Genomic DNA, 25,575 nt, shown 5'->3' on the forward strand with positions numbered 1-25,575 from the left:
TAATTTGTACTTCTAATGCCTAACTGCTTTTAGGTGCAGGTGAGACCCAGTTTACAAGCTTCCAGAGGGAATACCTTGTATATTAAATAGTTCGGTTACTGTGTTTACAAACTGCTACCACCACCTGCTGCCTGGTAAAAGCAAATTGGTGCCTGTAGTTACGGTACTTCAGAGTGACATTCTGTCAGGTGCATGGTGATGCCCTGGAATTAGTGTCCAACATGCATTAATTTGACTTTTGTTGTTGACGTGAACTGCCAGTTGGGTAACGCAGAATTCAGTAGCTAGATCACAGGAAATTAGATGAAAAATAGTCTTCTTTTGCCAACAGAGTTAACATACCACCACTACTTGTATGTAATTTATGCTTTGCTTACCAGCTGAACCTTCCTATGCTTTTTGGCTCTAGAAACTGCATTTTTTTGACCAGATAGCTAGTGAAGGGCTAGGAGGCTTTGAGGGGGCCAGCTCCAGAAGCATAGCTGAGCTGTATTTGCTCCGTCTGTCTGTACTCAGTTGGGATGGTATTGCAACCGCAGCTATTTCCCAGGTAAGGGATTGTTAAGAAAACAAATAAGTGTAATTTCAATCTTTGTTTCTTTTTTAGAGAAGAAATAAGGTTAGCCTTAGCTATTTTTCCTGTCAGCTTTCTTGAGGAGATGGTTAGCTAGAGGCTCAGTGGTTTTAGAGCAAGCACATGGGGGGCAGAAGAACCAGGTTTGCTGGATTTGGAGTAACAGTGCTTTGCAGGAAGCTCTTAATGTGTATCAAACCAGGGGGCTCAAGATCCCAGCCTAACTGGATTCTTTATTCTTTTGAAAGTAATCTACTTTGTATACAACATGGTGTTGTCCGAGTGAAAATGTAGCAGTGGCCTGTTGATACACTCTTCTGAGATGCAAGTTCTGATGAATTCATTCTTTCAAATGACAGCTAGGGGAAAAAAACAATGAATGGGTTGTGCATTTAAAGAATATAGGAAGTGGGGGGAACCTCTTTTTTTAATCCATCTCCCTTGCCTTTATTACAAACCACTGACACCTACACTTCCTGATTTCAAATGTAATTTCTTGCACAGTTTCTTCGCACGTTAAGTAGGGGTTAAAAGCATGGGCTATTTAAAACTGGCAGATTATCGTTGAAAATACTTCCCAATAAAAGCCTGAAGCGAAGTCTGTATTAAATGAGCACAGCTGCACAGATTGTAACAGAGGTCTCGTATCGTGCAGTGCAGTGTAATCTTACAGTAATCTTACAGTTACAGTGCAGTGCTCCTTTCACTGTAAGTACTTAACCATGAGTACAGAGGCTGTAGCTTTTGTTGGCTTCCATTTCTTTTTTTCTTCCCAGGTTAGTTCCTATCCCTTTCCTTAGCATTGGTACTGCATGTGTCCCCAGAGCACTGGAAGTGTCTCTGTGCTGTCAAAAAATCTATTGACAAAAATCTATATAGCTGTCTCACACAGCTGTTCTTAAATAAGTGTTCTCCAATGAAGTCAGAAAGTTTGCAGAGTATAGTTCTTTCAATCCCAAATGTTTTAAAATGCAGTTTTGGAATAGACCGAAACTTTCATTGTAGCCTGTGTATGTGTAAACGTGCCTCGCCAAAATCACCTTAGCTAGGGCAATCAACTGTCTTTCTCTGCAGAAAAACCCTAGGTGGTTCCAGAGTGTAATTCCTCTTTGCTCAACTGTTCAAGTTGAGTGGAAAAGGGCTGTGCTCTGAATGTGGTAGCTGCTTCCTGCTGAGGGAGCTCAGGCATCTCACCTGTCTAATGGGTAGGCTTTTGTCTGAGCTCAAGCTCGAATGTGATAGAACAGTGGTCTTGCTAGCAAGCTCTGCTTCCAAATGTGGCTTTTATAACCTTTTTCTGGATGAGTGAGCTGCTTGCAGTGAAGTTTGATCTTTTCTTCCCCCCTTTGCCAATCTTGAAAACAAATTGCTGCTTAAGTGGGGAAAACCTGTGCAAAAGAAATTATCCATCTCTTTTGCTATTGGGAAATGAAGCTTATTTTGAAAGCTGGGTATCAGTCATGCAGGCTGGGCTCTAGAAAAAGAAAAGATGGCTATTCACTGTGGTCTAAGCTTTTCTTCCCCCACCTTAAATCTTCAAGCCTTTTTTTTTTTTAGGAGCATAATTGTTGCTTTTGGGGAGAAGGGAAAAGTGTTCATGTGTATGGAAGATGGTGACACTTAATGCCTTGATGAAAGGCATTTAATAAAATGACCGAGGGTTAATACCAACTGGACATGCTACACATTTGAATTGCATTCTTAGTGTCTTTTTGAAGCATGTGTTAATCCTGTAAGAGTAATTAAACATTCAGATCCTGCTTCTGTTCTACTTCTTCATCGTATCTCCTTTCTGTTTTTACAATGTCCTTCAAGCTCCTTTTTACAGGTTAACAACCCCTGCACAGCTCTGATGTGACTTGAGAAGCACTGTGGCAACCATGCAGTCTGGTTCAGGCTTGTGCTCTGCTTGTGCATTAGAACAGTCAAAAGCAAATGCAAACTTTCTGTGGTCTTCAAAAGCAATTATTTTAAATCTGTTCTTATTTTCTTTTTCCTTCTTAAGAACTAATAGACATGATGAATTGTCTCATGAGAAAAGGGACTGGTATAATAATCAGCTTTGTATGATATGTTTTTTTAAGAAAAGCACATTCTTCCCCAGAAAGCCAGCATCAGGCAAAGTAAATGAAAAGTGTTTTGACCAGGGTAATTGTTCAAAAGGAATACTTAGAACTTAATGGTGTTCCCATCTTCATGTCTGAAAATGGAATTATTGAAAGCTTTCTAACTGCTTGGGCTGTCCATTTTATAGCCTATTCTCAAAATTTACTGTAAGTACAGCACCTGTGGTAGATTTAACTTCACGGGGAAAATTGCGTATGTTTGTTTGCTTAAGTATGCATTGTATTGTGTAACAACTCTTACTAGGGCAAGTTATGTATTCCAGTTTTCAAAGGTGAATATTTGTTTTTGTGTATAAACAAGTTTGATTTTTTAAAGGTACCTAACTAAAAGTGAAATCAGGAGACATCTGCTGATAGAGAAAAGAAAGGGAAAGGTAAAACCATGAATTTTGTCTACTGAAACCTAATGATGTACTGTCTATGAGGCTAAAAGGCAAAGTAAGTGATGTGAATGTTATTCTATTTAACATTTATACATCTGAGCTGCAGCTCCTGAATTCTTTAATACTGACATTTTTGTCATTCTGTGAGGAAAAGAATCCCATACAACCCTTCACAAGCCCATGGCAAAGGAGGTATTAAATTGTGCTCTTCTTCCACTCAATCCTGTCCTTCTGGCAATGAAAGATGATAAAGCCAGGTCACCTGGAGCCATGGTGATCTCACCTGAAGTCATGCTATAGCCTCAGGTACTCACAGGCAAGGACAGCACAGAGCCTTTCACCATGCATTATTCCAGCAAGAGTTGGAGGCCTGTGCTTTCTTGATTTTTTTTTTTTTTTTTTTTTTGGACAATAGGAATATAGTTAACAGTATGTAAAGCTAAACATTACAATTCATGCTTAACAGACAACTGTTCAAAGAGTCCAGGCATAATTAGAGTAAAGCAAAATTTGAATATTTAGTGGTAATAGGAGTCTGGTTTTCATTATTTTTCCAGAATAGGTTTAAGATGAGAGAGGGGCAGAGTTGAAAATGTATTATGTACTATCAAATAAAGTCTTTATCCATGACAATAACCTATTTAATTTGTTACATGAGTAATTTTGGTGTGTTTCAGAGAACTTGAAAGAGAACAGTGCTTGTGTGTCTGCCACCTCTGCTATGACTCTTCTGCACATGCTGTTCTCCTTTATCAAAGCAGCTGTCTTATCTATAATCTAGGTCACTGAGTCACTAAAGCCAGCTGCCTGCTTGATTTCGTCATGGTAAATGCCTTACAAATTAAAAAACAAGCTTCAGTGAATGCACAACTACATAAACACCTATGAGAACATAGTATAAATCATCTTCTGTCTTAGAGTAAAAGTAAAAATTGAAAGAGAACTTACTGTTTGAACTGAATTTCACATTATAAGAGAGACACCAGCATTTGCTGAGAACTGAATATAAGAATTTTAAAAGGTACATGAATGAACTGCACAAACACTTGACAACCTGGAGATTATAGTTTTGAGAAATTACTGGAAGCAACAGTGTGGAAGGATGAGTTTCCAGCAACTAGAAACGTTTCCCTAGACCTACCTCTCCTAATCCCCTGCCTTAGCCATACCTACCTCCAGTACTCTGCCTCTTTGGGAACCCAAGAATTGCTATGATTTGAAAATCTCACTTCAGTTCACACTTTATTTGCTGAACATGTAACACTATTAAAGGCTGAGTTAAAATTATTTCACTTTTACCTATTTGCAAAACGGTCCCAAATCAAGGAAGTGCAGCATATTTATATATACACCTGATATTTTATATATAAGTAGTGCTGTATTTACACATCTTATGAATATAGACCAATACTTCGTTATTTGGGGGAAAAACTCATACTGAAAAAAGCTTAATATACTAACTCCAGTTGTTTTATATTCATCCTTGACTTTTTTTAAAATATATATGTGCACACATTTTACATTTGTGTGCACTCAATCTTGCACTGTTGTGACTTGTAAATAGCTGCCTGTGCCTATACGGTGCAAGTGGTACAATTTTGCGCTTCATGCGTTGTCACATGCTTGTATAAGCCAAAATGCATGCTTACCACTGGTCCCTAATGAAGTGTGACATATAAATACATACACACAGCTCTGAACAATTTCACTTTTGATTTGAAGCTTAGCTTCATAAGGTAAAATCAATGACACAAAATACAGTGTAGAATGAACACAATTACAGGAGAGGACCTCAGGTGTACATTCTAGCTTTTAGCTCGTCTTTGCTCTAAATAAGTATCATCGATTGAGCTAGAACCTCAGAGTATGTCCTATGTAATTCTTAAGGAGTTTCAGTACTCACATTATCAAACTAGTACTTTACTGATTTTATTGTTCAAAACCCCATTCTTCCAGCCACTAAATATCTACCTTCAATTTTCTTTACTATATTTTCATTTTCTTCTACTTTTTCTACCCTCTTATCAAGATAAAGAGTTGTTTTGTTGTTTTTTCAGACTATAACTGTAACAGCTGTTCTTTTCCTCCCTTCCCAGTTTCCTGCTGGAGCATGGCAGCCCGTGTTACACACCAGTGATGCAGCAGGAAGGCCTCCTACATTAGCCCCTATTTTACAGGCAGTAAGTACACTTAGGAGTGTGCACACCAGCAGGATAGAAGGTGTGGTGGTATCTCTAACATTCAGCTTCTTACCTGCTGTGTTGTCTACCACTTCAGCAGAATGGCAATGGAAAATGACTGCTCTGCTGCAATGCTTCAAGCATTTAAAAACTTGAAAGGGATCTTAAAGAAACTGGAAAGTTATAGAAGTTAGAGGGGGAGAAGCAAAATGGTGGAAGAAAATTCCATGCCCTACTGCATGAAAACTATTGGTAACATTATACACTAAAAATATAGACATTAAGAATATTCAGGAATGTTCTATAGCATCTGAAAAGGTCACATGGAATTTTTCAACAGAATAACCTCAAAGTTCCTCATATTATAAAAAAATAATGCATGAACTTTATTACTAACAAAATATGACATACACTTTGACTGCAGTGTAGCTTAATTCATGAGAGCTTAATTCAAAGCTCTCCCTTTGAAGCAGCAAGATTTCAGATAAGATCAATGTAATTCAATGCACAAGCATTACATCACTGATTTCCCATAACATTTCCTATATATAACTGAACATTGTAAGTTGATTACACAAGCAGAATTTTATCTGATCATATCTTCCAACAGTTATCTGTTACGCTGAATCCGCTGGAATTAGGTGCTGGAATAACAACGCCTTGTTTCTGCAGTTCTCGTAAAACATCTAAAATTGAATCCAATTCCACTCGAAATGTCTCCAGTTCTTGATTCTTCCGTTGTGCAAGTTTTCTCCACTTCTCAGCTTCATGGGTTTGCCTTGCTTCAGTAATATGTTGTGTTAGTTGTGTTGCCTGCAAAGTACAAGCAAGTCAGCATTGTGATTTTCTAGTCAAATATTCAGTCACCACTGCTCCTTTGCAAAAATATACCATTTCATTTTATTTGATGCTCAGTCTCAAAGCCCAGTGCTGATGTTAAGTGGGAACAAGTTGTTCCAAGCATTACAAAAAATTGTTCTCATGGCAATATAATGTCTTTAGATATTTGCACTGATGACAGAAGGGTAGAAGCCATCACTGACTAATGAGCCTCAGGAGAATTTGACTTAGCCTCTCCAAAGCAGCAATTAAAAGTTTGAATACATTAGACAAAATTGATCACATAACATAGAGCCCTTTGTAATCAAAATGAGCTTTTTTGAATTGCCATTTAAATGTGTTAATTATAGAACACTGCAGCAGAAACAAACAAAATCTGAATTACATATTCTGTGCTACTGCTGTGCTTTTAAAAGCCACCAGTTGTATGAATTATCAGAAAATATCAGTGACTGAAGTCTGAAGCTGTTGCAGATACAAGGTTGAATTAATTTTCACATGAATCCATGGCATGATCCTATTGAATTACCCAACATAAAGTGTCACAGGAAATCAGAAACTACCCACCACTATTAAACTCTAATAGATTCTTAAATCTCTATCACTTAAAGGCCAGTTGTAGTTTGATACTAAGGACAACCTGTTACTGCCTTGTTCAGCAATTAGTTTTTCCATACGTTGTTCAGTTCAGGTTTGTTATCATTTGTTCTGAGGACTGTTTGGTTCCCCCACTGCATGTGGTTAAGGGTACAAAACTAGAGCAAATAAAACCTAAAGCTTCATGCATAGCAAGGTTAATAACAGCAGAAAAGATGAAATTACCTAGTAGTAGTTGTATTACATAGTATCATTTGTGTGTTTTTTTTTTTAAATAATACATTAAAAAAAGTAAATATGGATCGTAAGGATTTCAGAAGAGATGGATCACAGACTAGACAGCAGATGGTATTTTACAGAAATGGTAGGAAGTTATCACAGTATACAAAAGCAAATGAATAGTGTAAAAAAGTAACTGCATTACAGTTGCTTTAGTAGGACAGAATGCAAACAAAAAGTCATCAGTGGTCGTAAAGTGTGTTCTTAATCTACAGGCTTGTTTTATGCACAGTTCTTTTTTGTAATTAAATTAAAGATCTGTTGTAGAAATGTGTGAGAAAAAAAGTTTTCTACCATGAACAATTCCGTACGTAACTGGGAATTCCTTGAGATCTGGTTCAAAACTGTAGAACAAACTCCACAAGCTATGAACTGCTACAGGTTTGATTGTCTTCTAGTCCAACTGTCCTTTGACTTCATGTAATTAAGTAAAACCAAAGTTAAAACAATAATGAAAGACACTCAAACATTGAAATGATGGAAGTGTTGAGAAATTTACATGGACTAGAAAACAGTCTCTAGATGATAGCAGCTCCCCAGATAGAGAGATCAGGTTGGAGGCTATGACATAAAATTGAAAAACAAAACAACAAAAAGCATAACTGTTTTGCCCATTCAGGTGATACAAGTGTCAGACACAAGGAGCTGTGTCAAAGATCTAACCGTCAAACAAACATTAGACAATTACCCAGAATTTTTAGTGCGTAAATGATAAAGGGTTTTTTGTTGTTGTTGTTTAGGGTTGTAAATGTAATGGACAGCTGCAGGATATTTCTCTACTTTTATATTCAGCTTTCCTGAAGGGGACTTCTAGGACTAGAATGTAAAATTAAGAGTTTAGTTGAGGAATATATCACAGCTTAATAAACTAAATTACAAACTCTTGTCACATTTTCAATGGCCAGCTTTCATGGTGTAATTGAAGCAAGGAATTTCTGACTAGCACCACATTAATTGCATCAGCAGACCAAACCATGGTTGTATCAAAAAATATTTGCCCCCATCTCCAATATGGGGTATATGAGCCTGTGCACATACCATAAAGTTACAGTTCAAACAATGAATTGCCCCTGAGCAGTAAATGCGGAATATGCTGTGGTGTACCTTTTGAAGTTCTTGCTCTCTTTCTGCACGTCTGGTCTCTATATGCTTGATTTTCTTTTCCAGACACAAGAAATGCTTCATTTCGGGACTCTGGCTCTCCTTTGCCTCTCTCAGTTCTTCCAACAATTTTGCCACCTAAAATTTCAGATAATTGATGAAGATTTTATACAGTACTTAACACTGTGATAACAACAGATGCCTTTCAAAGTGTATTTTTGTTGTTTAATGACTCTATTCAAAAGCTGTAGAAGGTAAGACTTAAAAGAGAAATATCTCCTTTATTTGAAAGCTTAAACAGGGGCTCAGGAACTTTATCTTTCATTTGTATGAAGTGGCCTAAAGATAAGAAAGTCTAGTCCTTTTTTGATAAATCCAATCCTGTTTGTAATGAGTCATGAAATGATTATTCACAGTCACTTTTTATACTTCTAAACATACTAAAAAATTAATAGATAATATGATTAAAACTTTCTCACACTCTCTTCTCCTCATACACACTGGATAAGGATCAAATATAAAATGCATCAGTGAAACTCATTTCTAAGGAATAAATTAAGAAAAAACATGCTGCTAACACACATGATCAAACCCCTTTGGTCTAATAACCGGCAGGTCAAATCAGCTCAGCTGATGACTTGCAATTGATTTTCCAAAGCCTCCAGAAATTTAGGTATGTTTTCTTATAAAGCTCTATTGCTTTATTCTCATTCTTTTCCTATTTCAACTTGATATTTTTTCTTTTAACATACTAAGGTTTTTTGTTCACTTTCTTAATGTGTATGAGCAAACTAAAGTGAAAGCTTTATACAGTCTTATCATAACCCTTAGGTCCCCTTATCCAATATCTGAGCACTAACCCTCTTCAAAAAATAAATAAATTGCATTCTCAGATATAATTGGTGTAGGAGATACTGATAAAGATACTGTTTCTAAGGCTCATTTTACTATATATTACTTGAGGTATTTCATTACAAGGATGAAAAAGAAAACAATTTTGTAATGTACCCTGAATCCAAATTTAATATACCTCTTTTTGTAGGAGTTCCTCTCGCATTTGTGAAACTAGAAGGGCTTCCTGATGTCTCTGGTGTTCGCTGATTTGTTCTTGGAGATGTTTTATTAATATCTACAAAAAAAAAGATTAAGTATTGTTATCACTACCAAATTCTCATGACAACATATGAAAACCTATACAGGAAAAATACACCAGAAATATAATCAGTGTTGTAGTACTGCAGTTACAAGCAATGCATATATTAAAAACTACTACTGACTCTAAAATTACCTGAATTGTTACACAGCACACATGTACATATATAGTATGCAAAAACAAGTTTCACTCTTCAATTTACTTCCCTCACTTAAAAAAAATATTGAGAGAATCTGAATCCATTAGTGCTTCCTACCTTCATACTGTAGGCATTTTCTCCCCAAATTTCATTGCACAAATATAATTGGAGGCCTAGATCCTCTTGGACAACACTCACCCCAATATCTGCTTCACAGCATAAGTGACCCAGAAGGTGCCTGGAGAGCATCAGTGACAACTTCTTGACCCAGGTGAGAGAGGACCTAATTAGAAGAGCAGATCCTCTGCTGGGCATCAAACTCGCAAACAAGGAAGGACTCACTGGGGATTTGAAGGTCAAATACAACCTTGGCCGCAAGGGCCACGAGATGGTGGAATTCAGGATCCACTAGGGAATGGCAAAAAGCAAGGTAACAATCCTGGACTTCACAAGAGGAGGCTTTGGCCTCTGAGGGGATGTGTTCGGATGAGTCTAAAGGATTGGGCCCTGGAGGGAAGGGGGGCCCAAGAAAACTGGTTGACAGTTAAGGATCCTCCTCCAAGCTTGAGGACAGTCCATCCCAACAAGCAGCAAGTCAAACACCAGCAGGTCTGCATGGACAAACAAGTAGCTCCTTGCCTAACTCAAGGCAAAAAGGAAGCATACAGGAGGTGGAAGCAGGGACTGGTAACTTTGGAGGAATATGGAAGCATTATCCAAGTATGCAGAGATGTGAATAAGGAAGCCTAAGCCCACCTGGAATTGAAACTGGTGAGACTAACAAAGGCAAAGAGCTTCGGTAAGTATGTAAGTGGCAAACAGAAGGCTAGGGAATACGTGGTCCTGCTGCTGAGTGGGTCAGGCACCCTAGTGATACAGAACAGGGAAAGGCTGAGGTACTGAGTGACTTCCTTGCCTTTGTCTTTCGTAGCTAGACTAGCTTTCGGGAATGCAAGGCTCCAGAGACCGGGGGCAAGTCTGGAGCAAGGAAGATGTACACTTGGTGGAAGAGCATCAGGTTAGAGAATAATTACGCAAACTGGACATACAGAAACCCATGGACTCTGATGGGGTGCTACCGTGAGTGCCGAGTGCAAACGTCACTCCTTCCTTCAAAAGAACAAGACGGAAGACCCATTGAACTACAGGCCAGTTGGCCTCACAACTTGATCTCTGGGGAGGTGACGGAGCAACTTATCCTGTAAACCATTTGCAAGCACATGAAAAACAAGAAAGTGATCGCTAGTAGTGAGCATGGACTCAAAAATGGGAAGCCATGCTTGACCAACCCGATAATGCTCTATGATGAAACAACTAGCTTGAGGGGAGAACTGTGGATATTGTCTACCTTGACTTCAGTATGGTTTTCAACAGTCTCCTAAAAGACCGTCGTAGAAAAGCTGATGAAGTAAGGGCTGGATGAGCGGACAGCGAGGTAGATTGAAAACTGACTGAATGGCTAAGCCCAGAGGGCAGTAATTAGTGGAATGAAGCCTAGTTGGAGACCGGTAACTAAGGTGTACCCCTGGGATAAATAGCGGGTCCAGTCCTGCTCAACGTCTTCATCAATGACCTGGACTGTGGAGCAGAGTGTATTGTCCACCGGTTTTCTGATGGGATATAGAACTGGGAGTGGCTGATGGCTATGCTGTCATTGAGTGACCTGGACAGGCTGGAGAAATGGGCCAAGAGGACCCTCCATGAAGGGACTTATGCAGTCCTGTCTACAGGAGAGGCACAACCCCAAGCACCAGTACATGTTGGGGGCCGGTCAGCTGGAAAGCAGCTTTGCAAAAAATGACCTGGGGGTCCTGGTGGACACCAAATTAAATAAAATACTAATGGTGTCCTGGAGGGCATTAGAAGGAGTGTTGCCAACAGGTCAATGGAGGTGATCCTTTCCCCTCTGCTCAGCAGTGGTAAAGCCACACCTGGAATGCTGTATCCAGCTGTGGGCTCCCCAGTGCAAGAGACCTGGACAGACTGGAGAGAGTCCTGCAAAGGGCAACTAAAGATGATGAAAGGACTGCAGCATCTCTGTAATAAGGAAAGGCTGAGAGCTGGGACTGTTCAGCCTAGAGAAGAGGAGGCTCAGGACATCTTATCAATGTATATAAACACCTGAAGGGAAGGTGTGCAGAAGAGAGAGCCAGGCTCTGGCACAGCAGTGCACAGTGGCAGGACAAGAAGCAGTGGCCACAACCTCAAAGACAGGAGGTTCCCTTTAAGGGTCAAGAAAGGCTTCTTTAGTGTGCAGGTGACTGAGCACTGGCACAGGATGCTCAGAGAGGTGGTGGAATCTCCATCCTTGGAGATCTTCAAAAGTCACCTGGACATGGCCCTGGGCAACCTGCCCTGGGTGTCCCTGCTTGAGCAGGTGGTTGGACCAGATGACTTCCAGAAATCCCTTCCAGCCTCACCCATTGTGATTCTGTGAATACAGTGGCACAGGCCCATTTCTGAAACAATACATCCTACTTAAAACGAAAATAAAAGTTACAGATACCTGTTGAAGTTATTTGTTTCTAGATTGCTACGTGTAATGAATGTATCTACTGTATCTTACCTCTTGTGTTGAAATTCTGCTGTTAAGTTCAGCTACTTTGGAAGCAGAATGCTCCTTTGCATACTGGCAAAGGATGTTCTCTACTTCTCTCTGATGGGAAGCTTTCAGAGATGCAATGTATTCTGCTGTGTCTTCCTGTATCCTGGACAGGAGAAGAACAAAACATGTAGTAAAGCAGCTAGACAGTTCTTCAAAAATGCAGTGAATTTTCTCATTTGAACACAAAATACAAAAAAAAATGTTAAAGGTAGCACATCTTAGATATTTCATAATACTTTGCAAGAGGCACCACCACCAGTACTTCCACCACTTTGGAGAGATGAGAGGGTGGGAAACCTACAATGTTGGCTATGTGTTTCATTTAACTAGAGGCAGCTAGAATACTGAAAACTCAGCCAATCACCTTTTTAGGCTCCTCTTATAAAAATCAAGGGAGAGAAAATAGATGCTATTAAATCACAATTTAGCTGTGCTATTTCAGGTATTTATTTTAGAATAAAATGGGCTGCTACCTAAACGTGCTTATTACCACTACCTTGAGTATGAAGGGGGCTAAGGGAAACTATGTGAAGTGTAAAGTTTCTACTGTTGGTCAAGTGACTCCCACTGAAACATGCCTCAGTTTGAAGCAAAGTACCAAAATATGTACCAAACATTAATACTATGCAACACAAAACATTTATGATACAATGATTTATACTGAGATCTTTTTTACTCAGAACCATGACAAATTGTAGTACTGAAAAAGGATTGAGATAGGTTTTCCTGCAGGAATAATTGTGTCTGTACACTGCTGCGAAAAATCAAACAGCAAAAATGAAATTTACAGAGAATGATGGTCAAGTATAACCTGGCTTCACACGTGGCTGACGTGTCATTTTGATCCTGCATCACCCATCATTAACAAGGTTTTTAAAGGAACATGTTGAGCATTTACCTTCGTATATTATTTTCAGAATAAGCCAGCGTTGCTTGAGACTTCACCCTCTGCTGGTTCATTTCTAGAGACAATTTTTCTAGCTCCTCTTTCAACTGTGCATTTTCTTGCAGAACTTCCGAGATATTAGGATCAGAAAAGGTATGAGGTTGGTATATTCTGTCATCATGAAAAATGCCCAGAAAGGGTTCACTGTTGCTGGAATTCCTTTTATCTGTTGCTAAGGTATTCTTTTTCAAGATCTCTTGAGAGTTTTCCTTATTATCAGTTTTATTTCTCGAATTATTATCAGACAACATCATCATCCTTTCTTTTTGAAGTTTCTCTACAGTCTTTGTAAGGTCTCTTATTTCTTTATTTTTTGTGACCAGTTCTTGATTTAGTTTTAACAGTCTGTCTTTTATGTTACCTTCTTTCATTTGAGAGTCTGTTAATTTTAAGTCTTTGTTATCCTTTTTACTTCCGAGTTTTAATTGGGAATTTTGACTCTTGAGGGTTTCAATTTCTGTCTCGAGGTTTTTAACGGTGATCTGATGGGTCTTCTTCAGATTCTGAAGCTCCTCTTCAAGTTTGGTAGAATTGGCTTTATCAACATTCGGTTTTGGCAATTCACTCATGAATTTGTAGGCAAGCAGCTGCTCAAGCTCTGCAAGTCTTTGCTCATACTGTATCTGGAGTAGGGGTGGGAGAAGGGGGGTGGGGGAAGTAGTTTCTTTAACTGAACATTTATGAATAGCTCTTTCTATTACTCTTTAAAGTTCTTGCGTGTCTGACGCAAGATTTTTTAAGACAGGGTACACATCAGTGTTACTAACAACACTACTCAAACAGTTCAGAAATTAGTGAAAAAAATGTGAAGCAAAGCTGAGTCTGATGCAGAACAGAATTGCTCAAAACATTTACTAGAAATTCATCTACTCACAGTGAATAGAGTTGCTATTGGAAAGAAAATTAAATGGACAAGAAACCATTTTTCATGTAATTTTGTTCTGTTCAGATGTAAACAACCTGGACAAACAAATTAATATCATAATATATCAAGAAAATTTTATTTTTGTTAAAATCTACCATTGTTTGCCATGCTTGCAAACGTAATTGTTAAGATGTGAAGTACAATTTTCCTGCTAATTAAGAACCTGTGAAGCTTACCTTTCTGTGAAGTAAAATGGCAATTTTCGATGTTTCCTAACACAAATCTTAAAGAGTTGCTATCATATAGATTTTGGACAGAATGTTTAGTGTTCCCTGCAGAAGGAAACCACAACCTGCTGTGCGTGCAGCAAGGAAGTAGGTAAGCAGCAGCTCTGACCCACAGGATGATATCCACATAGTTGTAAGAACTAAGTTATTATGCCCCAGAAACTTGTCCTCTCAGTTTTGACAGTACCCTAACAATTTTAAATGCTCTTTACATTTTAGATGCCCAAATTGCTGAAGTTCTAGCAATAAATTCTTTTAATATTTTTTTCCACTGCGTTCTTGGCCTTCAGTTTTCACCACTGGTCTGTGGCAGACCCCAATAGCCTTATGACTGTTACTTGTGGAGCAGACTACTCAACAAGCGTCCATCTTTTACCTTTATTTTTTGAAACTGTTGTTCCATGGCACGGAGACTTTTTTTAGCTTCATCATCTTTACCCTCAAGTTCTGTTTCTAACTTTTTTATTCTTCTCTCCAAAAAATCAATTGTGTTTGTTTTAGCTGAAAGATCATTAGTTTTCTCAGCAGCAGCAGCAGCGAACATCAAAGCAGGCAAAGAATTTGGATACCTTCTTTTTAGAATGCCTTCCATTTCTCTGATCTACCGAAAGAAAATTAAGTCAGAAGTCAAAAAGAAGAAAGTTCTAGTGAAAAATGAACTGAAATAAGTGACAGAACATTGACAAACATGATCCATTTAAGCTGGGATAAGAACGAGAAGATGTGTTTTGAGAATTTTTGTTATTTTTTTTGCATTGTTTACATTTGTTATTGATGAGCCTTGCTTGTCTGTAAACATCTTGAGGTGACTGACTTCTTATACAACATGACAGATTTAAACAGAATAGCTCTGGTCGTCAGATGGTCTTATGTCAAATAGACCTTTTATTTATTTTCTTAGCACTTAAATTGTATAAGGCTCTTAATGCCGTTAAAATAGTTGCTTTTCGTTTGGACTTCACATTCACAATTTCACGTTCAACTCTACTTTTCCAACTGCTACAGAGAGATTTCATAACAGCATTGAAATTCTCAGTAACAGATTAAATGTCATTTTTTATTTCATTGCAAACTCCAAAATAAACTAAAACCTTGTGTGCAAGACTAATAAAAAGGTATTTTATATATTTATTTTATTTTATATATTTATTATATTTTTTAAATCTATGGTAAGATGCTTTCTGCATTCTTTGCATTAGAATACTGCAGAGGCTCTTTCCTGTTTTTCCTACATCCCTGCTTCTCCCCCAGCACAGCAAATTGAATGATTTTGGAGTGAAATGCTAACCAGCTGCCGCCTCCAAAAACTGAGGAAGGTGCAGTTCTTCCTGACTTTTTCCTCAGTAGAAATATGGATTTTAAGTTCTCTATTTTCCCAGTTTTCATGGCTTTTGTAGGAACTCAGTGGAATTTCAATGTCTTCTCTTGAAACAACTTGGTTAAAATATTAAGGATTTACTAAATTCAGAGGGAGTCTCAGAAGAGAAACAGGAAGCTTGCATGTGCTTTTGCCCTCTTGCTCTTTTCCAAGAAAATCTGAACAGTAATTTAACATTAAAGGATTTTAAATGGGTTGTCAGTAAATGGCTTATTAGAACACAGTAGCAGGAGAGCCCTTTGTAACTAAATAATTGCAGCTTTTTGCGTTGAGTGTTCTACAGTATAAAAATTACTTTGTCACAGGGCTTCATTCAGTGCTTTATCCTTACGAAAGGGCTAGTAAGCCTTGTAAGTGACCTTATCTAAAATAAAGGTTAAGTGAAACAGTTATATTATGGCATACTTGTCGCTCAAGGTCCTGAATTCTTTTAGCATCTGCTGCTCTGTCTTTCAAACGTTTCTTCTGTTGTACACACTGGTCTCCAGCTTCAGCTCTGAGCTTCTCGACCTATCCAATTTATGAGAAAAACTGAAATATACATTCAGAGAAGTTTTCCTGTATTACAAAAGTAAGCATTTCAAATAAAAACAATCATAGAAATATTCTACAACTTAAGAACTGGTAATAGTTATTTCTACACTAATCGTTTCTTTATGTTTTTAAACTAAGTTACAGCTTCTTGAAGACAATTAAGATCCATGGGGCTAAAACTGAAACTAGGCACAGAAATCTAGAAGAAAACTTTCACTCGGGAACCATTCTTGACTGCAAACCAGTAAACTTGTTTCCTTTCCTCCCATTCTCCCAGTATGCAGGCTTGGTTAATATGAAATAATATAACGTACTACATTATAGTACATGAATTCAGGGTCAGTTTTTCTTAGCCAAGAAATTTGCAAGTCTTAAGTCATGTTACTTTTGTTTCCAGGAGTATCATTAGTGTGTCAAACACAAGCAAAAACAGTTCTAAGCAACATGCACTTGCAATTCTGACTGCATATAGAGTAATTCATATTTTGATTATAAAGACATCCACATTTGATTTAAAGGTTATGAAGGTTTCACGTGGTTTTTCTTCAAAAAGGTGGGAGCGTTATGAAGGACAAAGTTACATTATACGCATCAGTAGAAATCATTTTAAGTTTCAGCATTTTAAATAAAGCTAAATATTTATCACCTCTAGTTTTAGTTTCTCAATTTCTTCTCTTGCATCTTTAAGACGGGCTGCATCTTTATCTAGAAGATCCTGATTTTCTGCATACCATTGAAGTCTTCTTTTTAAATGAAGAATTTCCTGTTTGTATGATTCTTCCATAACTTTAAATTCATAAGACTTCTCACCTACAAGAATAAAACACCATTATTACTGTTTTATTAGTAATTATGTGTTGAAGAATACGTAATTCAATGTATTTGAATGTGTTGGATAGTCAACAGCACATTTCATACATTTACTAATTTGACATTCCTGTCACTGCAGTAAAGTTTTAAAATCAGATGCAAATTAGGACTTTAAATGCAACAATATTTAAAAAAACAAACAAACTATAGAATAATAATTACTTCATATATTGTAGTAGTCAATAGTTCACAGTTTGCCATAGAACGTATCGAAAACAGAATCCCAGTGGGATCTACTCTTCTACGCTACCTACTAGAATAAGGCAACATAGTCGATCTTTTCTTATGAACAGAGTTGTCGTAAAAGTGGAATTGTAGGATTTCCATGTCCACTGAGGGACAGGCAAGAAATCAAGCTTAATATGCAATAAAGAGTTTGGCTGGATACAATAAAAGGCTTTCGAATAGAGTGCCAAAGGTACGGTTGTCTCTCCTTCACTGTATACTTCTATTGCAAGTTTAGATAATATTAGTCAAATGTATCCAGATCATTTCCAAAGTCATACTATATGGAGAAGCAAGTTTTAGTTGTATTTGTGTAGTCATGCAAAGAATAAGCACAATTACTCAATAAAACGCAGGTGCTTTACCTGATGTAGATGCAATTTGGACTTTTGCTAAATCTCTCTCTTTCTTTGCTTGCCCCAAGTCTACCTCAAGAGCTTGTTTATCTTGTTTGAGACGTTTTATCTCTTCTTGTAATTTATTTTCTTCCTTCTGAGTTTTAAAGAAAATGGTAAGACATGAAAACTAAACACACATCAACATGAACATGTTTTTCACCATAAAATGATTAAATCACTATGGCTGTATTGAAACTAGAGGAGCCCTTAGAGTCTTTAGAGCTCAATGTCAGCTGTATCGGACCAGGAACAATTCCACTGGTTATGCAACTCTTTAGATCCAGCTTCCCATTAACCATTTTATAACAAAACAAAACTCCTTTTAGTTTCTGGCCTGATCATCAGAGCAAGTATGTACTATAACAGTCCCTTCTCTTGCAGTAAGCAGAGCAACAAAAGCTCTTGGAAGCCTTTCATTTTAACGTGAAGTGTACAAAACATTCTCCCTCAAAAACAGAAGCATGTGGAGTACTAGACGAGTGAGATGAGCAAATTGTAACATTATTTTCTCTCCAACGTTCTTTTCTAAAACCTTCTTGGTAGAGAGCAGTGATAAACACTATTCTGGATTTGTCTCAGGTGAAATCTACAGAAGTGTTGCTACTTTCTGCAACATCTCATACAAGGTATTTCAGGACTGTCAGTAAACACAAACACCACACTTTCAGTGAATCTGTGTTTTCAGGGACTACTTCTGAGAGTTCGTTGATGAGAAAGGGATTACTTATATATTACAAATGTATCATCAAACAAATTCTCAGAAGCATGGCAAATAATTTGCAGTGTAAAAGAGAAGCATGCTCAACTACCTTCTTCATTTATATTGTTAGTCTACAATATTGATTTTTTTCCCCCCACGTGACAAACAGGCTTGGCATATACCTACCCGTGCTGCTCGAAGTTCCGAAATCAATTCTGTGAAACTTTGATTCCTGGCTGGTTCAGAATCCTGCACAATTCGTGACTGGATATTAATTTTTTCCATCTTTTCTCTAAAAAAAAAAAAGAAAAAAAAAAAGAACAAAGCCAATTTTGCGACGTGATGACTTGGCATACTGAAAGCAAAACACAGAACCCTCCAAATGGTACTATATAATGTCAATTCATGCAGGCTCAAAAAAAAAACAAAAAAACAAACAGAAAAAAAAACACAGTGCATCCTTATACCAAAAAAAATTTACCTGTATGGGGGAAATCTGCTACATGAGAGGAGGAAAGAAAACCTATTTTCATCAATGAAACTCATCTATGGGCCTCTCCCAGGCAAAGATTTATAGATTAGGAATATACACAGTTGACAGTTTTTTTTTTTTCTCCTCGTTACTTACATAGGACACGAATCTTACAGGGCCTACAGTGCTGTGAATCTAATGTTTCCTCCACTACCAGGATCCCTTGTGACTCCTGATCTACTGTCTATCTTACAACAATATCAAAACATATTCAGATATGAGCAGAGCTGAAATACCAGAACAAGTGCAGTATGTGTTATACATTCTGATTTGAATAACAATATTTGAATTTTAGAATTGAAATATTCCTCAAATGAAGCCTCTAGTCTTCCCATAGGTCTGCAAGATCAGCAAAAATACCAAGAATTACATGCCCATAATCAGTATAAATCTAAATTTTCTCAAAAGAAAAAAAAATCACAAATCCAAGAAACACCACAAAACATGCATCTGACAGACTTTGCAGTGATTCTTCATAAACAAAAATAATAAAGTCACCTGAGAAATCTAGAGACTTTAGGTCAGATGTTTAATTAAGCTTACCTTAGGGCTATTAACTCAGACATTAAACACTGATTTTCCTTAAACATTTGTTCTTCATTTTTTTTGTTTTGGATTTGCAGCTCTTTCATTTGTTTGTATAACTTCTCATTTTCCTAAGATGAAACAGACAAAGCTAATGTTAATTGATAAAGAATGTTCATAAATTACTGTTCTACCTAGTTCAAAAACAACAGTTTCCCTCCTGAAACACTGAAACAGAAGCAAACAGCAAATGTTTATTACCAAATCTCCAAAAAGGCTATTTACTTTCATTATCTTTTCGCTGAAGTCGTATCTAGTGACCTCTAAAACCTTGCCCAAGTGTCTGCTCACTCTGGAGTACCAGTCCTCCTGGGTTATCTCCTCTGCAAAGCTATCCCAACTATATTCTGAAAGCACATACGTGGATGAGTGATGATAGATCAAAGTTCAACCTGCCCATGCTCCAACTCTGTGAACAAAACTAGTCACTGATTTGCCATACCTACAGCCACAATGGGACAACATTGCACGCAAAACATACTAAGAAATGCTGCTGAGCACCAGCTGGAAGCTGGTTAAACTAACTTATTTTACAGCTGCAAGTATTCAAAGGGATCATTAAGCTTGCATCATCTGTTTCTATGCTTGACTATGTAATAAATCAGGCACACTTACACGGTTTCCTTGTAATCAGCTGTTCATATTCTGTGAAAAACATCTTAAAACAGAACCCTACAGACTTCCAATATTACTTGTAAGTATACGTTTCCTACTACATTTGGGGCAAAAAGGTTAGTTCAAACTAGACATGTATAAAACACTTGTTTAACGTGCAATTTATCTGTGCCCTTCACATCTAAATTTCATTTACTTTTTAGATAGAAAGGTAACTATTTTCAACAGAACAGTAGTAACCATTAAATCGTTTTCTTTCTGAAATTGGCCAGAACACAACATGATATGCTGTGTGGTATACCTGCTGATAACCTTGAATAATGACCTCTTGATCTTCAATTTCTTTTTGTATTTGTGACAATTTTTCTTCAGTGACAGGAACTGTTGCTGTATGATGGATCCACCTCTTTTCTTTAGTCAGCTCTTCCATGCTTCTCAGCTTTCAGAAAGAAATAGAAATGATTTGATGCATATTTGTTAGTCATATGAAATCCTCTACAATGCTACACTTTATATTATACATAGGTTACTACACATTGAGATATAAAAGTAGATCAATGAGCCAATGCTATAATTGGAGTTTAACAGAAGCAATACAAAACACCAAAGTATAAAAATTTTGGTAATTTTTAATTATTATTATTTTTAATTATATCCTCCCTTTTGTATTCTTATTTACTTAGACTGGAAGTTATAGTGAAATAACCCTGCAAATATGCCTTATAGAGAAAACACAACATTGAAATGTGCATCAAATAAACAAACAGTATCTCAACATATCATACTTTTCTGCTTTTCAACAAGTGGTATCTGTTACTCTACCCCATTTTTTAAACAGATAAGACAAAGTTAAATCTTTGAAAAACAAACAAACAAACAAAAACTGCTGCAGAAATCTCAAAACAGCAAAATAAGTGAATTCAGGACAAGATAGTTTATAGAGAAAAAGATCATGTCCTATAGGTAATAAATGAAGCACTGGGTAAACATTTGAACACATACACTACTGCTTTGTATGTGTGGAATTTCTGCTCATTAACAACTCATCTAAAATAACATGCTTACAAAATAACGTTCAGAAATAATGTTTCTCATTTTCTATACTAGCAGTATACAAAGTGATAAAGTACCTTGCTCTGAAGAACATAGTTTTCCTGACCCCACTGAGAAAGCTCTTTTTCATGCTGTGTTTTCAATTCTAGTATCTTTGTCTCCATGTCTTTCTCCTTTTGTGAAACTGTGCTGGTTAGCTGTTGAATCAAATCACGAGCTCTGTTCAGGTCCTCCTCAGCAACTTGTGCTCGTCTTAGCAAATATAGTTCTCTCTCACAACTTTTGACAGGAGAAAATGGCAAATGCTAGTGAAGAGAGAAATTCAGGGAACCATTAAACTGAGTTGATTGTTTACAGAAAATTACTCTCATCAATTTTATTTAACTGGCTTATCTGGCTCTTGGAAACCACATAGGATACTTGAAGGGAAAATAAAACACCATTCTAGTATCAAAACATCCCACAAATTTTTCCTTTAATGAGCTATTTTCTTATTTCCTAAAAATGCATGGGGAAAACAAAACAAAGAACAGCTAGAAACAAACACCTCTCATATGAGAGCCACTACACAGCCACTGTATTCCATTATACATTTTTTTGAAAAGCAATAATGATTTAGGCATTCAGTACATTTTTATACAATTTGTAAGGAAGAAAGAAAATCCAACATGGTACTGCAAATTCAGTCATCTTAGAGAAGTCAAAAGATACTATTAAACATTCAGTGTAACTCAGGTAGAAAAACAAATACAAGTACTGTTTAAGATCCTTAGCAGAACATTTTTAAGAAAAAAAAATTTAAAACTATGCCCAATTCTACAGCATATTTTTAAAAGAAATTAATAAGCTTTAAAACTTGAAGTACCTAGAATTACTAAAGCAACCGAATTATCCAAGCAACTGAAAACCAATCTTACAGATTTTAAAAGCAAAACCAAGCATTTGACTAAAAAGTTTTTATTCAATATCTTGTGAATATTATTAAAGTTTTGACAAAATAGGTTTGCTAACCAAGCTGTATACGCTATAATTAGGAGCATCATTAATTACTACTTACATGCTGATACTCTCTGCAAGAATCCACAACCTGGTGCCCAAGGTTATGAACAACTGATTGTCCAGACATAACTCTGTTAATATCCTCCTTAGAAGCTGGTTCATTTGTTGCAGATCTTATTATCCTTGTAGCAAATAAGACTTCTTCATCAGGCAGAAAGGAAAACAGAACAAAATTAAAACTTTGAATTTAAAGTCCTTGAAAAAAAAAAATCTATTCATGTGATCCAACCCTTAACAGGCAATTGAAGCATTCTACAATCTGTATTTTGAATTAAATATAGAAGCTTCAGAGCAACAAGACACTACAGAAAATGTAGCAGGCATCAGTTCTGTACTTAAGGTAAAAAACAAACAAACAAAAAAACAAACCAACACAAGATCAACTGGGATAAATAGCTGGATAATAAATCCTTTATGAAACAAGATTCATCTCAGTTATCTGCTCGATAAGGGACCAGTTATTTGTGTATACAGAAATAAAACATATTCAAAGCTATGGTGAAGGTAAGACACAGTGATTTTCAAAATTTGGAGTGCAGGTAGCACATAAAGAGATGCACTATCTATTTATTGCATCAAGTAGCAACCTGACCACAAAGTAAAAACCAAGGAAGCTCCCCCTAGAAAGTAACTACCATACATGGAACTATGCACAACTTAGCCTTCTGAAATACAAGTACTAACTACAACTGCCGCTTCATTCCTGCCTTTAATGATTTAAGCTAAGAGCTCCTCCTTAGGAATATCATACCTAAAAACAAACAGGCAATTATCATTTTCCAGATTTAATACTTTTTACATTTTTTCCACACTCATCTCACAAAGGTGCTCCCTCAGCACTGATGATTAGGGAACTGTTTGCTTCAACGCCTTTCTCTTCCTAGCTACAGAAGCAGGATGCATTCTCTTGAAAGTAACTTCTGAATGCACCTGAAATCACTGTGGGAGAATTGTTTAGACAGAGAGAGAAAAGCATGTTTGAGTGAGGCTAGAGTCCTCATTTTCTTAGGACTTCTCTTTCACTTCCATCACCTCTGTCTGCCTGTACACTTGCACCATCTCCAGCTCTTACAGCAATGCTGTAAGGAACAAGGTCTCTTAGTCTGACAGCTGTCACTGAAGCATCTCTTTAAGGCAGGCAACTTAATCCTCAACTGGTTTTCCCAACACTACTTGCAGGGTTTTCAAAAGCATTACATGGTAGAAGTGTGCTAAAACCTCAGCATCCAGAAAGTTATCTTCCCACGCCTCTTGAGACTGCAAATGTGGCCTGGCAAAAGATGGCCAGCTGAATTATCTCAGAAAACCCTTCCAGCAAGAGGTCAGTCATCAAAAATAAATAAATAAAGTCCTCTACTTGCAGCTCAGCATTTACAGGACTACACAGGTATTATCCATTCCTTAGTGCTACAACAGGAGACATGAACAGGAAAGAGGACATTCATTCATTTATTTTAGAGTGTTTTGTTTTCTAGAAAAACAAAGATGAAAAAAGAAGCTGAGAATATAAATTCAGTATCATGTGCAGAAGCTAGTTTATTAGCAAATCTTTGCATTTACTGTAATTAAAAATGTAATGTATAGAGATTCATTTTTGAACAGCAGCTGTTTTGGACTTCGTGTTGTTTTGGACTTACTGGTGAACAATAGCTAAATCCTAAATATAGTGGTGATTTATATACAGAAAAATATAGAAAAAAAATCAGTACTTAATCACATTTAGCACATTTAGTTTTGGATTCTTCTACACCATTTTGAAACGTTAACTTTTTTTTTGGGGTGGGGAGGGGGGCGGGGGGGGGAGGGACGGGACCTAGGAGAGAAAGAGGATGTGAAGCATGAACAGCAAAGCTCTCTGGCTCTAAAAAGTAAAATTCAGACCTCTTAAGATAGAACTACCTTTAGATTTGGCTCTGTGTGAAGGACTTCTGGCTTTCACAGTGTTTTTCTTGAAAGTTTCTTTTGGCATTTTCCTTTCAGTAGCTGGAAAAGACTGTTTTGAGTGCGAAGTGGCTTTCCCATACCCAGAACTTCTAACCACTCCTTGAGGACCATACGAAGACTTCTTTTTATGTAAAGGTGCTGCACTTCTGTTATTCTTGTACAACATTTGCTTAGTTGTCATTGACTCTGATCTTTCATTCTTCGTGGAATGCGACTGAATAGCCTATGACAGAGCGCATTTATTTAAAACAGGTTTTAGGGTTTAGTGTGATCTGAAGGCAACTTTTGCTACCAGAAAAACATAGAATCAGTTACCAGAATTACCCAGCAATAAGACTACTGAGTGGGCGGGGAAGAAAAAAAACAAGGGAATTAATTTTAAGATTTAATTTTAGCCGAGTAGCATGACATCCTGCAGAATTTATTATGCTTTCCTACTTCAGAAGTTTATATAAAACAAGTATTTGCACTGGTTCTGTTTCATCGTTCTGGGAAGTAGTATTATATTACAGGATCTTTAGCTTACCGAAACGTGTAGCTATCAGGTTATTTGACTAAAGGCTAAATCACAGTGAACAAAGAAAACAAGCAAGGAAGAGAAACAGAGGCAGGTAGAGAAACCTTACCTAAACCTCATCATTAAAAACAGAGCACTTGACTCTCAGGAACAGCAAATGATTATTAAACAGGAAAGATTAGCTTACTGGCCCTGTGTGAAGCCCACCAGAATGAATCAACTAAACAAACGGCAAATTAGGTGAAAGGAAGGATTCATATGGATTAGGTAGAAACAAGTGTGGGAAATAGAAATCAAGATTAGAGAAGCTGACTGGTTTGCTAGTCACCATGCTAGTCTGATTAAAAGCCCTACATCTGATCAGTCTAATCTACGCTCTTAATGAGCTGTATTTCTAACTATCCACTCTGTGGGTACATTCTCCATTCTGAGCCTTGTGTGTGTTCACACAGTCCCCTCAATGAGAATACATGCTCAAACTCACTACTAGCTTGATGTGGGGATATGGAACTGCAACAGCCTTGCATGTATTGGGCTAAGATTCTTCCTGTCCTGCCAGTCCCAAAGTCCACTGGATGTGGATATCTCTAACAATAGCGACCATAACATGAAGGTTTCAAGAAAAAGAGCAACACTCTTAATTTCTAGACATCAGAGCATAATCAAATAACAGGCAGTCTAAAGACACATACATTTTGAATGTATTTTCACATAATAAAAATCTGTTTGATACTACTTACCTGGTTAGTTTTGCTGCCTTGTGAAAGCAGACAGTCTTCTACCATCTTTTCATTTAGTACATCAGGCTGAACTTCAGTGGTCTGAATTTCTTTTTCAGTCACCCTCTGAAGGTTACATTTATTTGCACCCATCTGCAGAAAGATGCTCTCGTCTTTGTTAGATTTTTCAAGTAAGTTTGTCTCCCAAACTGTATTATTCTGGTGCTCTTTAAAGGGCAAGTGATTGACAAGTTCATTTCCTGTACTGCCTGTCTGTTTCACAGGACTACAAGAAAAAGGAATAAAGTCACTATATAGTAAGATTTTTGCCCTTTGCCTTTCTGCGACTCTGGAAAAAGTGGGCCATTTTC

The 25,575-nt window shown here is 37.1% G+C and overlaps 1 protein-coding gene across 2 annotated transcripts in view; it reads right to left on the reverse strand.

The window, feature by feature from the left end:
- Nucleotides 1-5,621: 5,621 nt before the first annotated feature.
- The window catches only part of CEP162 (centrosomal protein 162), a 41,603-nt gene continuing 21,649 nt past the window's right edge, over nt 5,622-25,575 (reverse strand). Inside the window, exons 13-28 of one of the 2 annotated variants that reach the window (XM_035559530.2) lie at nt 25,226-25,490; nt 23,924-24,191; nt 22,023-22,165; nt 21,043-21,270; nt 20,214-20,351; nt 19,256-19,368; nt 18,367-18,472; nt 17,448-17,574; nt 16,634-16,797; nt 15,859-15,963; nt 14,452-14,676; nt 12,876-13,546; nt 11,939-12,080; nt 9,111-9,209; nt 8,084-8,218; nt 5,622-6,076 (exon numbers count right to left, since the gene is read on the reverse strand). In XM_035559530.2, the coding sequence (XP_035415423.1) occupies nt 5,858-6,076; nt 8,084-8,218; nt 9,111-9,209; nt 11,939-12,080; nt 12,876-13,546; nt 14,452-14,676; nt 15,859-15,963; nt 16,634-16,797; nt 17,448-17,574; nt 18,367-18,472; nt 19,256-19,368; nt 20,214-20,351; nt 21,043-21,270; nt 22,023-22,165; nt 23,924-24,191; nt 25,226-25,490 (3,148 nt within the window). In that variant the 3' untranslated portion in view covers nt 5,622-5,857. The remainder of the gene's footprint in view (nt 6,077-8,083; nt 8,219-9,110; nt 9,210-11,938; nt 12,081-12,875; nt 13,547-14,451; nt 14,677-15,858; nt 15,964-16,633; nt 16,798-17,447; nt 17,575-18,366; nt 18,473-19,255; nt 19,369-20,213; nt 20,352-21,042; nt 21,271-22,022; nt 22,166-23,923; nt 24,192-25,225; nt 25,491-25,575) is intronic. The other variant, XM_050709895.1, reaches the window with a different exon arrangement.

This window comes from Cygnus atratus, chromosome 3 (assembly GCF_013377495.2).
Source record: "Cygnus atratus isolate AKBS03 ecotype Queensland, Australia chromosome 3, CAtr_DNAZoo_HiC_assembly, whole genome shotgun sequence".
Lineage (NCBI taxonomy): Eukaryota > Metazoa > Chordata > Aves > Anseriformes > Anatidae > Cygnus > Cygnus atratus.